Source organism: Macaca fascicularis, chromosome 8 (assembly GCF_037993035.2).
Source record: "Macaca fascicularis isolate 582-1 chromosome 8, T2T-MFA8v1.1".
NCBI classification, from domain to species: Eukaryota; Metazoa; Chordata; class Mammalia; order Primates; family Cercopithecidae; genus Macaca; species Macaca fascicularis.
Window position 1 is genome coordinate 128,690,169 of NC_088382.1, and position 15,844 is coordinate 128,706,012.

At 39.0% G+C, this 15,844-nt stretch overlaps 1 protein-coding gene across 2 annotated transcripts in view; it reads left to right on the forward strand.

The window, feature by feature from the left end:
* Positions 1-4,790: 4,790 nt before the first annotated feature.
* COLEC10 (collectin subfamily member 10) overlaps positions 4,791-15,844 on the forward strand; it is a 40,128-nt gene continuing 29,074 nt past the window's right edge. For both annotated transcript variants that reach the window (XR_001493121.4, XM_015455134.4), the window contains exon 1: positions 4,791-4,967. Coding sequence is in view for 1 of the 2 variants with exons in the window: in XM_015455134.4 (XP_015310620.2) it covers positions 4,820-4,967 (148 nt within the window). In the remaining variant the exon portion in view is untranslated. The remainder of the gene's footprint in view (positions 4,968-15,844) is intronic.

Consider the following 15,844-nt stretch of genomic DNA (forward strand, 5'->3'; position numbering starts at 1 on the left):
TTATTATTAATTTTTTAAGATGGAGTCTCACTCTGTTGCTCAGGCTGGAGTGCAGTGGCGTGATCTCGGCTCACTGAAACCTCCATCTCCTGGGTTCAAGTGATTCTCCTACCTCAACCCCCCAAGTAGCTGGTACTACAGGCATGCGTCACCACACCTGGCTAATTTTTATATTTTTAGTAGAGATGGGGTTTCACTATGTTGGCCAGGCTGGTTTTGAACTCTTAACCTCAAGCACTCTACCCACTTCAGCCTCCCAAAGTGCTGGGATTACAGACATGAGCCACCATGCCTAGCCTTGATTTTTTAAATGTGGTTTTATAATATGAAATTTGAAATGTAAAAAAGAAATTATTATGTGTTTGCATGTTACTTTCTAAATGCTTTATTTTAAAGTCACTCTACTAAGTTTCATCTTTTACAAACTGTATAAAGTTAAATTAACTCACAAGAGAGAATTTTAATCCACTAAGTACTTACGTGAATGGACAAAGCTGAAACCAAGTCCAAAGTTGAGTTATATCAATTTGTCAAGAAACCCCTTCTGGAGATGAGGTTGTCCTTGTGTTGCTATCCTGTTTTAACTAGTAAAATACTTCTGCCTTAGGATATGCTTTTTTCATATCCTGGAATTTATTTTCCTTCCAGGAAAATATCATGAAGCTGGATGCATGATCATTAAAATGCACAAGAACAGATGTTGCTGGGTGTCTGTCAAGCACTGAGTAAACGTTCTGATGTGTCATTTTTTCTAGTTACTGTGGATGAATAGCACAAAAATGGAGTGTTAGTTTGGGGCTGCCATAACAAGTTACCCCAAACTTAGTGCCCTAATACAGCAGAACTTTATTATCTCATACTTCTCAAGGCCACAAGTACAAAATCAAGGTATAGGGAGTAGAGAACTCTACTCTGCAGGCTGGAGGGGAGAAGCACTCCTTGCCTCTGACAGTTTATGGTGGCTGCAAGCCCATTCTTTAGTTTGTTGTTGTGTAACTCTCATTTCTGCCTTGGTCTGCACATGGCCTTCTCCTTTCGTCTCTGTCTCCCTCCTTTGGGTGTCTCTTCTAAGGACCCTAGTCACTGGATTTAGGATCCACCCAGATAATCTAGGATGATCTCATCTTGAGACTCTTAGCTTAATTATGTTTGCAAAGACCCTTTTGTCACATAAGGTCACATTCACAGGTTCCTGGGTTAGATGTGGATATATATATATTTTTAAGGCCACAATTCAATTCACACACACACACACACACACACACACACACACACACGCAAAGAGTAGAGAAATAGCAGGGCAAATATCACTTGTTATTTACTTTAATGACAGGTCATATTTGGACAAACACAAAGCTAAGCCTGGAATTCCAATATCTTGGGAATTGAAAGATGAAAGCAGTCAGAAAAAGTAGAACTATGAAGACAGTTTTATAAACTAGCCACTAATTCTTTTCTTTTTAGATTTACCATTAACCTCTTCCACTTTTATGCCATCTGTAAACTTGACTGGCTTGTTGTCTATTTTAAAACGACGTTTTAAGGCAAAAACAGTGTTGGCTTGTTGTTCTCAGCGACTTCATTTTCTGAATAAACAAGACTGAACCCTTTTAAATGTCAGTAGAAATCTTTCTGAGAAGCACTATTTTTTTGCACACTAGAGACGATATACTTAACATCATTCAACCACTTTCTTTTGTGTATTCAATCATCTTTCCCATTTTAAAATTAAGTAATGTTTTATATAAAATATGTGAATTCTCTGTAGCAATTTAAATTTTGATGTAGTATTTTCTACATTATATAGGAATATATTTTTATGCTTTATTGAGTAAAAAAAAAAAGAAAAAAAAAGGGAGGGGGACAGAATATGCCAAGAAAAATTTTTAAGGACTATTATTTGTTTGAAATGGTGACCAGTTAATTTCTATATATAAATGCAATGATTCTGTTCTCATTGTATGCCAGGAAATGTTTGAAAATAAACAAATAGTGAAATAGACTTAGGGTAGTCTAAACAATTTAAAGAGTACCAATTTTCTTAGAATCATAGAATTTAGAAAGAATGTTAAATATGAAGTCCAAACTCACTTTATATGCCTCGTGGCAATTGACATTACGTGATTTGCTCTATATCACATATCTGGCTGTGACAGATGTAAAATTTTAGGTTCCTAACATCATTCTATTCTCATGATTTTTCTATCGCTGTTAACCTGACAAATGCCTCCACTTTAGACGTTTTAAGTGTTTGTGGAAAATTAATGCATCCTCAATGCTTGAGAATGTTCATCTTTATGGAAACCAAATAGTATTTTAAAAGCAGGATTTTGGGAAATAAATTTGTATTTGAGTTTTTTTTTTTTTTGGTCACATTTTCAATGGATGACCTCATTCAAACTGCTTAATTTTTTTGAGCCTCAGCTGCTTTGTTTGCAAAATGAAAGGACTACTATATAATCCACAAGACTATTTTGAGACAAAATAAACTCAAGTTGAGACTAGCTCTCAGCCTGCATATAATGACTATTCAATCAGTGCCAGTTTCCTTCCCTGTACTGCTTATAAAAAAGTCAGTCAGTTACACTATAAACCTGTTGTGATGTATTCAGTTGTCTCCCTCCCACCTCAAAATTCGTGTGTTGAAGTTCTGATCCCCATTACCTCAGAGCAAATTTCTGCTCTTTAAGTCAGGGGTCCCCAATCCCCAGGCCACAGACTGGTATCGGTTTGGGGCCTGTTAGGAACAGGGCTGTACAGCAGGAGGTGGGTGGCGGGTGAGCCTGCCAAGTTTCATCTCTATTTACAGCTGTCCCTCATCAGTCACATTACTGCCTGAGTTCCACCTCCTCTCAGATCAGCAGTGGCATTAGGTTCTCATAGGAGCGCAAACCCTATTGTGAATTGTGCAAGTGGGGATTTAGGTTGCCTGATATTTAGGAGAATCTAATGCCTGATGTCTCCTATAAGTGTCTCCTATCATCCCCAGATGGGAGCATCTAGTTGCAGTAAAACAAGTTCACGGCTCCCACTGATTCTACGTTATAGTGAGTTGTATAATTATTTCATTATATAATACAATGTAAATAATAAAAATAAAGTGTACAATAAATGTAATGTGCTTGAGGCCAGGCACAGTGGCTCACACCTGTAATCCCAGCACTTATGGAGGCCAAGGTGGGCGGATCACTTGAGGTCAAGAGTTGGAGACCAGCCTGGCCAACATGGTAAACCCCCAACTGTGCTAAAAATACAAAAAATTAGCCAGGTGCAGTGGTGCCTACCTGTAATCTCAGCTACTTGGGAGGCTGAGGCATGAGAATCGCTTGAACCCTGGAGGCAGAGGTTATAGTGAGCCAAGCTCATGCAACTGTACTCCAGCCTGGGCGACAGCGGGACTCCATCTCAAAAAAAAAAAAAAAAAAAAAAAAAAAATGTACCTGAATCATCCTGCAACTATTTCCCCATCTTCCCCATAGAAAAATGGTCTTCCACCAAACTGGTCCCTGGTGTCAAAAGGGTTGGCACTGGTTTTAGCCAACTGGCCACTGGTGTAAGTCACTCAGTTTGTGGTGCTTTGTTATGGCAGCCCTAGGAAACTAATGCACCTGTATTTCTTAGATTGATGGTTACTTATGATGACATTTCTTAGGGATAGTTTTGCAGCAGTCAGTCTGTATCAGGATCTGTAAGGTCCTTCTTTTCCAATTTCAAGGAAAGCAGGTTCAAAATCCCTTTCACCTAACTCTTAGTTGAGATGCCTGTTCAAGAATGGAGAAGGTAAGGGGCCTCTCCAATATATGTGATTCTGGTTCCAATCTTCCAATATCTTGCTATGCCTATACTATTTGTACAGGTTATAGGTTTGTGGAATAGATAGAGATCCCGATCTCTGTATCTCTATCTATATCTCATCTACATACTCTACATCTAAATCTATTGAGCTTTCTGTGAAACATACCACAAGTTTTTACCCCTTATTTTATAAAAAACTTGCTGAAAACACCACTTTAATCAAATCGTCATGTCATACCCTCTCATACATTTTTATTTACCATAATTTGCCCTCTGTTAACATGTTGTTAGACAATTGAAGGCCTTTCCCCTTTCTGCCACGTCCCTTCAAATGAAGCTTTGCCCACATTTCAGAGTATTTCTTTGAGATAGTGCACAGAAAGGCTAAAAGCTATAAACCAGGCCAAAGGTTATAAACATTTTAACATTCCTAATACTTATCACCAAGTTGCTTCACAGAAAAGCTGGTTGTTCTTTCCTTTTGAACTTAATCACAAGAGAATAATCTTGGTAGCAAGAGAAAGAAGGCCATGGAGGGCATTGGAAGCATTAGCGTTCAACAGGCACAAGCAGGTAATAAATATCACTTTATGAAAAGCTCAAAGCCGTGCATGGTGTTTGCACAACATGTTGCTAACTGAAGACCTCTCTGGTTCACAACCTCTCTGAAACTCAGTGTTTAAGTGCAATATAGCCTATTAAATTGTCAGCTCAAGTACTCAGCAGAAGGCATCTCTATCTTCTTTGCTCTTAGGGATGTTTCTACTGACATGCACACTGGAGTCCAGAGATAATTTTCAATAAACTGTTGTCACTTGAAAATAAACAGTCTGGACAATGTATGGTCCATCTGGAACACTGAGAAAATAAACAATCTAGGATATGCTTCCTTCCTGCCTCTGTAGCCCTTTTTGGAATGTGTGTTCCAAATACTTCCCGTTCTTCCCCAAAGCAGGAGGTTTTATTTAAAATAAAGCTGTTTATTTGGCATTTCTGGGAGACCCTTTTCTGAGGAACCACAGCAATGAATGGCCTTGCATCCTTGCTTCGAAGAAACCAATTTATCCTCCTGGTACTATTTCTTTTGCAAATTCAGAGTCTGGGTCTGGATATCGATAGCCGTCCTACTGCTGAAGTCTGTGCCACACACACAATTTCACCAGGACCCAAAGGTGAGGAAAGAAAACCACGATTTTCATGTATAATAAATATGATCTCTTCCCTCATCTCTGAACCCCTTCCTAGATTTCAATGACTTTCTCTTCTCTCCTCTCTAGTTTCCTCCCACTTCCCTTCTATTTTGGAAAATCAGGATTTTCCAAATCTGGTCTGTTACTTATTTAAAGCTCTCCCTTGATGTTAGGTAAGAGGATGTTGGGAAGGGGAAACCCAGGACAGAGATCTGAGGGAACTTACCCGGGGCAGGGGGAAAGTCCCTGTTCCATTCTGCTCCGGGATAGATGCACAATCCAAGCATGAGTCTTCAGAAGTCCTTTCCTTCCTTAAAAGGATCTCTATTTTTGAGCTGTTTGTATTCTCCTCCTTTCTAATACTGATGCTGGTGAAGCTGTTTAAGCAAAGGGTCAGTAAAATAAAACTTAAATCTTAAATATATATTTCATGAGTTAATGGGATCCTGAGTTCCAACGTAGAGGATGGAAACATTCTGTCAAGCATCGTAGGTAGTAGATAAATGACCATTTCTTTCTTTGGAAGTGTAGTCTTTGGGGCCAAGTGCCTTCTGCTCAAGAATGGTAGAATATTGCAAAATGTTCTCCAGTAGAGCCAAGGTCCAAATATGCTTTAAGCAACTAGTAGATAAAAAAATCTATTTTTCTGGTTTTAGCTTTTACCCTTTTGTTCTGAATAGTGGTCACTGCACTGCAGATTGGTGCTCCCTTATTAGTAATTCATGCTGTTTCTCCAGGCTATAGGGTGGAAGAATTGCAGCTGCCTAAAATTTTAAGTAGAAAAAGTGTTTTTTTTTTTTTTTAAAAATCAGAAATATGTTGCCCCATGCTTGTCAGTTATTTAAATGTGTATTGCTTAAAGTGCATTTTTCTTAATCACTGAATTAATTTTCCTCTAAGATTGCAATCCAAGTTTTAACCTTTGATACGATAAAATAAATGCTGTAAGGAACAATGAGACCTTAGAGCTTCCAAATAATTTCTTGGGTGAATAAATGAATAATGTGAGGGCAAATGTTCAGAAAGAAAGTTTTGATTAGAAATAAAGTATTTACTTAAAACCTGTCCTGAACTTTCCTTAGAGTATAGGAAACTTTAGATTATTCCTGGGGTGTCATGGGAGGCATCGAAAATTAAAGTTTTCCTTGTCCCTGCAAATGGGAGAATCCATTTGAGAATAGCACTATTTTTTACTTAGTAGAAAATTTCTCCCTCCCCATTTTCCCATTAGAAACCCTGTTAAGATTTCAGACAGTGGAAATCTCACTAACTTTCCTCCTGAGCACGTGCAGACATTATGAGATAATTACAAGCCAGACTGTGACAAAATGAAGTGAGTGCTCCTGGGGAAAAGGATTTGGGAAGCGGTGCTCTAGAACCCTGGGTTCTAGAACCAAGTTTGTTTGTTATGTTCTTGGGTTTGATTTCCTCTTCTTCATCTAGAGCTTGGAAACTGCATCAAATGGACTCTAAATTTTATTTTTAATAAAATTTTATTCTTAATAAAATAAATTCTTAATAAAAGTTAATAAATTTTATTCTTAATAAAGAAATTCATGATCCTCGAATGTACTGAATACCTACTAAGTTCCAGGCATCATGTTAGCTGCTAGGGGCTGGAAACTAAGATAAGGAACCTGTCTTAGCTCTTGCATCTACATACCAAGCTTTGTATTCTATTACAGACTCTTGAGGTTGGCACCAGTTAATTTATGCTTTTTCTTTGAAAATTTCCTACACACCTAAATGCACCTAAAGCAACATGAGTATATTCATATTCATCGCTGCCTTTCCTCTGCTCTAGGAATTGTGCAAGATGATATGAGTACACCATAAACAAAGACATGATACCTTCTCTTAAGATAGGAACAGTGGGCCAGGTGTGTTGCCTGTAATCCCAACACTTTGGGAGGTCAAGGCAGGTGGCTCGCTTGAGCCTAACAGTTTGAGACCAGCCTGGGTGACATAAGGAGACCCCATCTCTACAAAAATTAAAATAATTTTTTTTAATTAGCCAGGTGTGGTGGTGCACACCTGTAGTCCCAGTTACTTGGGAGTCTGAGGCAGGAGGATTACTTGAGTCCAGACAGTTGAGCCTGCATGGGCCCTGATCATGCCACTTCACTCCAGCCTGAACAACAGAGTGAGACCCCCATCTCAATATATATATACATATACACACACACACACATATATACACATATATATATATGTATATATATGTATCTCTCATACACACACACACACTGCCATCTACTCTACCTTGTTCCTTCATGAATACACAACCCCTCCCTACTCCAAAATAAGGCAGATATGTATATTTACCTCTACAAAATTAAAAAAGAATAGTATGATGGCTGAGCAAATGTTTTAAAGGACTGGGTTATTACTGTTTTTTCAATATTTTTCCCCTAAGATCAAGCTAGTCTTAATACTTTTCTCCATGGCTAATCATCTCATTACTGTATTTTCTAGCACTGCAGCACGGTGCTCAGAAATTTCTAGATACTCTGGGAAACAGATTGTGAAAGGAATTTTCCCTAAATTCATTTGGGAGAGTGAAAACTAAATAATTTATTTAGAATTACAGAATGCCATTTGTGAAAACCCAGAAATGCTAACCAATCATAGTATATATTGACCAATATACAGATATTATTTTTAAAGTCTTATTTCCCAGACATGGCTTAGTGGAAAGAAAGACACTGGAGTCAATCTGTCTATCTTCAGCATGTTGTTACATCTGTTACACTTCAGTGTCTTCATTTGCAAAGTGAGCCTTCCTCACAGACCTGTTTTCAGAATTATCATAACCAATGTGAACTTTAAGCTGTGTAGACCTCATCAATAGAAATTTTAACAAATTGTATTCTATCTTTCCCTTCTCTCCCTATCTAAGTCTGTCAAATAACAATTTTGAGAATAAGTTATCAAAACATCTCCGTTGCAAGCCATCATTATTTTTCTTTCTATGCCTTAAACTTGTTGTTTATGTTACCTAATAGGAAAATGAAATTCATTCTCTCTCTCTCTCTCTCTCTCTCTCTCTCTCCCCCTCCTCCTCCCCCCACCGCCCCCTTCCCTCCTCCCTCCCTCCCTCTCTCCCTTTCTCTTTTTCTCCCTCCTCCCCCATCTTGGTGGTTTCTTTAAACAATTTATGTGAAATTCTGACCTCTAGTGGTTTCCCTTGAAAATAACAATGACAAAATATGTACAACTATTAAGTATCCATAAAAAATTAAAAAGAAAAATAAATGAACACAAAGCAAAAGAGAGACAAGTTTTAAACAAAAAGTGTTAAAAAATGATTTTAACCAATTAATGTGGATGATGCTTTACAGTTTTCAAGGACCTTTAAAATCATTGTCTTGTTTAATTCCCATAATTTCCCTATGTGGTAGCAATTTCTTTAAACTTAGACCTAAGGAAACGATACCAGTGGGGCCAAGGGGAGTGCCCAAGGTCTTTCAGCAGGTGGAATCTTGCATCTTGAACTTGACCCTGGGCCTTCTGGCTCCAAGACCAGTGTCATTTCATTATATCCACTAGTTTGTACTAGTTATATATCAGGTTTGAAAATACAGTCCACCAGTCACATTTTGGTGATTAAAAAAATGTACAGGGCAAAGTCAAAGAACATGGCATCATGAAACCTCACAGCCCGGCACTGTCTTGGGTACTAAAATATGCTGAAAACGATGGTATATCTTCTCTTTGATAATCAACTTCATTACTTCATTAATTTGTTTGGAAATAATGTTATTTTACCCTATTACTTATTTTGGTGTTTGCTAGCTTTTTAGTAGGGCCTTTTCAATGACATTTTTTGTGTGTGTGACCTACAAGGTCTTTTTTCCAACTGACTTCTCTCAGCTTCTCCCCCATCATTTCAAACTGCTGTTTTCACTTCTGCTTTTCAATGGGCATGCTGGTCTTCGCTCTCCTTCCTGACTCGGGACCTTGGCTCTTGATGGCTCTTCTGCCTGGTCCACCCTTATCCAGATCTTCCCAAGGATAATTCCTTCTCCTCATGGAGGTCTTAGCTCAAGTGTTATCCGTGCAGCAAGGCCCTGCCTACCTACCCCTGTACTCTTTGTCATAGTTCCAAGGTATTTTATTTTCACAGGCTTAGTACTAAGTGAAAATCTCTTGTGTATTGATGTATGTATAGTCAGTCCTGGCGTGCAGGCTTCCCAAATGGACAAGGATGCCAGTCCTTCTTGCTGAGCGTGGTTTTCTAAACCTGGAAGAGCTCCCAACACAGGGTGGGTGCTCAATACGTATTTGTGATTAAATGAATCTACCCACATTTTCCGTGAAAGACCCCCAACATTTTAATTTGAGGTCTTGATCTATTAACACAACTCTTTCATAATATCCTCTAAGTATGTCCTGAAGTTCCTAAAAACTGTTGCACATGCTCCCATAAAAGGACTGCTCCTGGGGACCATGGCCATTGTGCCACTTCCCCAACAACTTAAGAACCTCCCTGCCAGGGGCCACTGCCTTTCTTGTAATTACAATAGTGCCTCTGCTTCCCAGGTGCCCCTGTCTCTGCCTAGCCAGTAACATACTGCTGCCTCCTTCACTAAGGCAGCCTTTCCGACACTTCTGAGGACACTGTGATTCTCACGGGTAACCGTCATGACTCCTCCACAAGTGTGGCCTGTGATGAAACCACAAGGCAGAGCAAAGCTCTTTCCCTTTCAGCATGACTCTAATCACCACATCCAATGGGGTGGCAGGAGCAAGATTGCTAGCACACATTGAGTAGCTGCCATTCACCCAGCACTGTGCGAGTGCTTTACAACCATGTTTAAATTTAATTACTTCAATGGACTTTGAGCAAAAAGATTTTATTATCTCAGTGAACTCTGAGAAAAAATACTTTATTATCTCAATGGACTTTTGAGAAAAAAAGGCTTTATCACTCCCATTGGACAGATGAAGAAATTGAGGTAAGAATTATTAAGTCCCTAACGTAGGTCCACAGAGCCAGAAGAGGCAAATTAAAACCCAGTTAAGTTCTAGTTGGGCCCTATGTTCCAATCAACCTGCTAAACCCACTAGCAAGCCAGAGAGGCCCCTACACAGTGTTGACGGCACCTCAGTGTTTTATGGGGCCAGAGGAAATGGCTACTTCAGTCTCTTTACTTAAACCCCCCTTGGTCCCCATGGAACTCCAGAGCACACACCTGAGTGTCAGACAATACAAGCTCTGCACAGTTGCTGCTCTTCTCTGATGAGAGAGGCTATGCCATGAGTAAAGCCTGACAGTCGTCACCCCTATCCTCAGGGATAATTCCTTTCTCAGAAGACCTCTTAGCTACTGAAAACTAGATTTCTATTTGGCCATCCACTATTTTACTGGACATGGCTCTGGATCCCAGCAATTGACACAACTTGAATAATTTACCAAGATACTTCTTAGCCTCCAACACAAATAAGACATTCTGTGACTTACCCAAATGGATAGAGAGAAACGCCCAAGAAAGTCCAATCTTTTTCATACTCAAACTGGAAGTCTTACTACCTGTGAGGTCACCCTCAGAGATAATTTTGTTTAACTCCAGTTATTTTTACTTTTGTGAAAACTGAGGCCCGGAGAGGTAAAATAACTTGTTCTAGGTCACACAGCGGCTAATAGGTAGCAGGGCTAGAACTAGAACTCAGATTCCAGATTTTTGGAGCAGGCATTGTTCCATTCCACCATGTTACATCATTTTCCTCACCTTATATCATTCTCATTAAACATAAAATGATTAGTTGGTTTTATAAATTAACATTAGAAAAGGAGTTCCATGAGATCAATGTATAAACATGACACAGAACTATTCTAGCTCAGTCACCCTGATGCAAGTTGAGTTGCTGATTCTTTTTCGGTAACTATCAGAAAGGGTAAACAACTAGGTGTTTTCCCAAAACTTTGTATTAATTGTATTAATTCACTAGATTCTTTCATTATGTGTTTTAATATGTATTTTCTGCATAAGGACAGAACAATATTTTCAGTGTTTTTTTTTTAACTTCTGTATTTCAGTGTATCGATACTTAGAACAATTTTTCATCTTTTTTTCTTTAGGTAGATACTAAGAAGGCATTTCAAGTTTAGGTCAGGAAGGGAAGAATAAAATTCCAGTCAATAAAAGTGTGGGTAAAGATGAGTCAGGAAGTAGTACTAAATGGTAATGATAAAAAACAATTTGTTTCGGCTGGGCACGGTGGCTCACGCCTGTAATCCCAGCAATTTGGGAGGCCAAGGCAGGTGGATCACGAGGTCAGGAGATCGAGACCATCCTGGCTAACATGGTGAAACCCTGTCTCTACTAAAAATACAAAAAATTAGCTGGGCGTGGTGGCGGGCGCCTGTAGTCCCAGCTACTAGGAGGCTGAGGCAGGAGAATGGCGTGAACCCGGGAGGCGGAGCTTGCAGTGAGCAGAGATGGCGCCACTGCACTCCAGCCTGTGCGACAGAGCGAGACTCCGTTTCAAAAAAAATAAAATAATTTGTTTCATTTTAATATGAACTTAATAAGTCGTGTCTCTCTTCAACACTCTTACATAATAATTTGGATATGTATTAATCACTAGTAGAGATCATAGTGATAGGCATTTTCATGTATGTGAAGATCATGGGCTTTTATATGTATATATCATGGACATATATATATATGTATAGTTTTGAATGTGAGCTCTGCCACTTACCTAGCTATACGATCTTAAGCTTAAATGTCTTCATCTATAAAATGGCCAAAACATTGAACTCATGGAGATAGAGAATAGAAAGATGATTAACAGAGGCTAGGAAGGGGAGTTGGGGGACATAGGGACAATTAAGGGGTACAAAAATAATAGAAAAAAAGAAAAAGACCTAATATTTGATAGGACAACAGCTGAACTATAGCCAGTAATAATTTAATTGTACATTTGTAATAACTAAAAGAGTATAATTACATTGTAACACAAAGGAGAAATGTTCAGTATATCCAGTTTCCCATGATGTGATTGTTATACACTGCATGCTTGTACCAAAATATCTCATGGACCCCATAAATGTATACACCTACCACACACCCACAAAAATTAAAAATTAAAAAAAATTAGAAATACAATGGAGATCATATTGCCCACCTCAAATGCTTATTTTGAAATTGAAACATGTTTAGTATATAGCTTACCTATCATATCTTTCACTAGTCTCCACTCCTGTTTGTTACTATAGGCTCTCTTCCCCCATTCCTAAAGAAAAGCTCATAGATTGTGAAGTCAGCTCCCCAAATAGAAATGTACCAGGGAAAGACAGCTCCTTTCTCCTACTTATCGCAATTTTCTGCCTATTTTCAGTCTTACTCCAAAGTCAACTTTTATTTATCAAGAACTCACAAACTTGAGACCACCTCTTCTCTTCGCTGATATTGCTTCCTTTCTCCAGTTCTCCAACTGATCCTGGCGTTCCTTATTAGTAAAATGGAAATAACTAGTAAATACCCTCAAGTTTGTCATGGGGATTACATGAGTGAAAACAGAAAACTGTACCTCAGATTTCTCATCAGTAACATAAGGATGATAATAGTGTGATTTCTTCATAGGGTTGTGGTGAGGAAAAAAATGAGTTAAGCCACATAAAACTCTTAGCACCTGTAGTCTCAGGGACTCTATAAAATAAGAGCAAACCATGGGAGAGCAAAACCCAAGGGAGAATGAGATTGTGTTTCCTGTTTATTGTTCTTCCTTCTTCCTTTAAGAAATATTTCCTTTAGCTACTGTCTATGTCATATAGGCAGGCTATTCTACTGGCCTTGGGTCATTGATGACGTGTAGGCCAGGCACAAATTCTCTCTTTCTCTCTTACTCCTCTTGTTTATATTTATAAAATTCTACTTGTAGAAACTTGGTAACTCTGTTAGTTTCTTCATGATATTTCAACCCATAACCAATTTGTCTGTTATTTTTGCATTACATATTGGACTTGCAATATCCTGTAATTTTATACAATTCTTTAAATTATATTTTATAGCTTTCTCTGCTCTTTTAGAAAAGAATTGTACATACACACAGTAAAAATCGGACACTCAGAGATTCAAGTAAAGCAGCATCTAAATAATGTGGGGTTTCTTTTCACATTATTTACTGTGATTGTTCTTGATTCGACAGCTCTGGAAGCATCAGTTTAGGTCTCTTGTGGTTACGGGAAGATGCTTGTATCTGTTAAACAAATTATATGAACAGAAGTCATTCTTCAATTTGCAAAGCTTCATCTATTATTCTATTTTAGCTCAACTGACACCTATAAGGATCATCACCTTTATTTTAAGGAGAAGGAAACTAAAGCGTACTGCTCTTGCATGTGATTTCACCACACAGCTGTGAGAAAGTTTTCTGAGGAGAAACCCTGTACCCATTCTACCTCCCTAACTACGAAGAGAGGAGCCCTAATCAACCCAGCTGGTGAGAGAAGCTGAGATCTGTTAAATGAGATAATGTCATCTCAGGAATAATCACCCATATCTTAAGAAGACAGGCTAGATGTGCTGAGGACACAAAATTCTTTAAACAGATAACTTATTGTTACCTGCATTCAGAGCTTATAGACTTTGAAGGTCATTTATTTGATGCTGCTCAGGGATAAGTGTATGTGCAAGACATTATAGCATCAAGTGCAGTCAAAAATAGTTTTGATAGTGTTGTTCTGCCTGGCCTGAGATGAACCAGGATTTAGAAAAAGATTTCTCCAGTCAGAGCCAAAAGCTGTGAAAAAGTCATCTTTCTCTCATCAGACCACATACTGGGTGACCAAATGACAGGACAACCAAAAGAAGGAGGCCCATATGTCCAATGGGAAGTTGAGGGATGCAGTGTAGCAGCAAGTGTGACAATATACTCTAGACAAAAGTGAAAGCCCCCAAAGAAATGTGCGTGGGTCGGGGAACTTTGATACACCACAAGGGAAAGTCTCTGGAACCAATTTATCATTGTAACCCTAGCACCATGCTTCACTTGAAGGGCAAAGCTGGACAATGTCACCAATGATTTTGGGGCAAAGCCAGTGCTAGACCACAGACACAGACCAAGAATAAAGCTCACATAGAATGTACAAAGGCAAGGGATATGACCTGCTTTCCTCAATTGGAGCACACTTAAGATGACATTTTACTTTTCAAATTAAAATGAGCTTGAAATTTTGATTAGCCCGAGTAGGGAATGATATATATAATACTATATATATATATATATATTTTGCCTCTCCATGATTTGGGAGACAATATCATGTTGGTATTATTCTAATGTGGCCTATCCACACCAATGTGAAATTTTTTTCTGCTCCCTCTTTCTGATATCCAAAACTAAAATGTCCAGCATTCTCAACTGCCAAGGTGTCCCACCATCTGCCCACAGGGCTTTATTAAGGGGAAGATAATCTCCTAAAATACATCATATCACTGCCTTTTCTATATCTTTTCTTGTCTGAATTTTGGGAATGTAGAAAAATGGGCAAGTGAGAGGTTAGAGCATGGTATTCTATAGCATCAAAAAACATCACCAGTGCAACAAAGTTATTGACTCAGTTTTCTAGTTAGTAAAGACTCTGAGTCTTAAAGCAAAGGATATTCAATGGAGGAGGAGCTAACTAAGTGTTATCCTGCGCCCCCCCCCCCCTTTTTTTTCTGAGACAGAGTCTCGCTCTGTCGCCCAGGTTGGAGTGCAGTGGCGCGATCTCGGCTCACTGCAAGCTCCGCCTCCCGGGTTCACGCCATTCTCCTGCCTCAGCCTCTCGAGTAGCTGGGACTACAGGCGCCCGCCACCACGCCTGGCTAATTTTGTTTTGTATTTTTTAGTAGAGACGGGGTTTCACAGTGTTAGCCAGGATGGCCTCTATCTCCTGACCTCCTGATCCGCCCGCCTCGGCCTCCCAAAGTGCTGGGGATTACAGGCGTGAGCCACCGTGCCCAGCCTATCCTGCCCCCTTTTAAGTGGATAGGATTGGCATTTTAATAAGGTAGAACACAGAATTAGTTTTGTTGTTTTTTTGTTTTAACTCCAATGGCTTCAACATAAATAACAACTTATTATACTTGTCTGCTGCATTAATCCATTTTATGTTGCCATAATATAAAGGAATACCTTAAATTGGGTAGTTTATAAAAAAGAGGTTTATTTTGTTCATGCTACTGCAGACTGTACAAAAAGTGTGATGCCACTATCTGCTTCTGGTGAGGGCCTCAGGAAAAGTACAATCATGGCAGAAGAGCAAAAGAAAGGAGGATCGTGTCACACTCTTTCAAATAACCAGATCCGGTGTAAACTGAGAGCGAGAACTCACTCATTACCACAAGGAAAGCACCAAGTCAGGCATAAGAGATCCTCCTACATGACCCAAACACATCCTGCCAGGCCCCACCTCCAACGAGGGGGATTGTATTTCAACATGAGATTTGGAGAAGACAAACATCAAACCATGTCATCTGCTAACCTAATTTTCATTGAACAGTGGGTTTTCTTTTCCACATAATTTTCGGAGTTATTTTGCAGAAGTTGTGAGATGGTTTGTATCTGGTCCAGTCAACCAAATGATAGTCTAAACCAGAGGAACCAATGGAAGTCTTTGAGTAGAACAACATTAGATTTGCTTTTTAGGCAGAGAAATCTCTTAGCAGGGTTGAAGATAGACTGAAGGATATGAGAAGGTCTTAGTGGGACATAAATGAAAGATAAGAGTTGCATAAGGGTTGCTGGAATAGAGAGAATGGGGTGCAATAGAGAGATACTTCAGAAGTAAATTGGGAGATTATGAGTTCTTAATTGTGTTTCAGTTGCATGTGAACACCAGTGGAAAATTCCAGTCAGCAGTTGGGAATAGA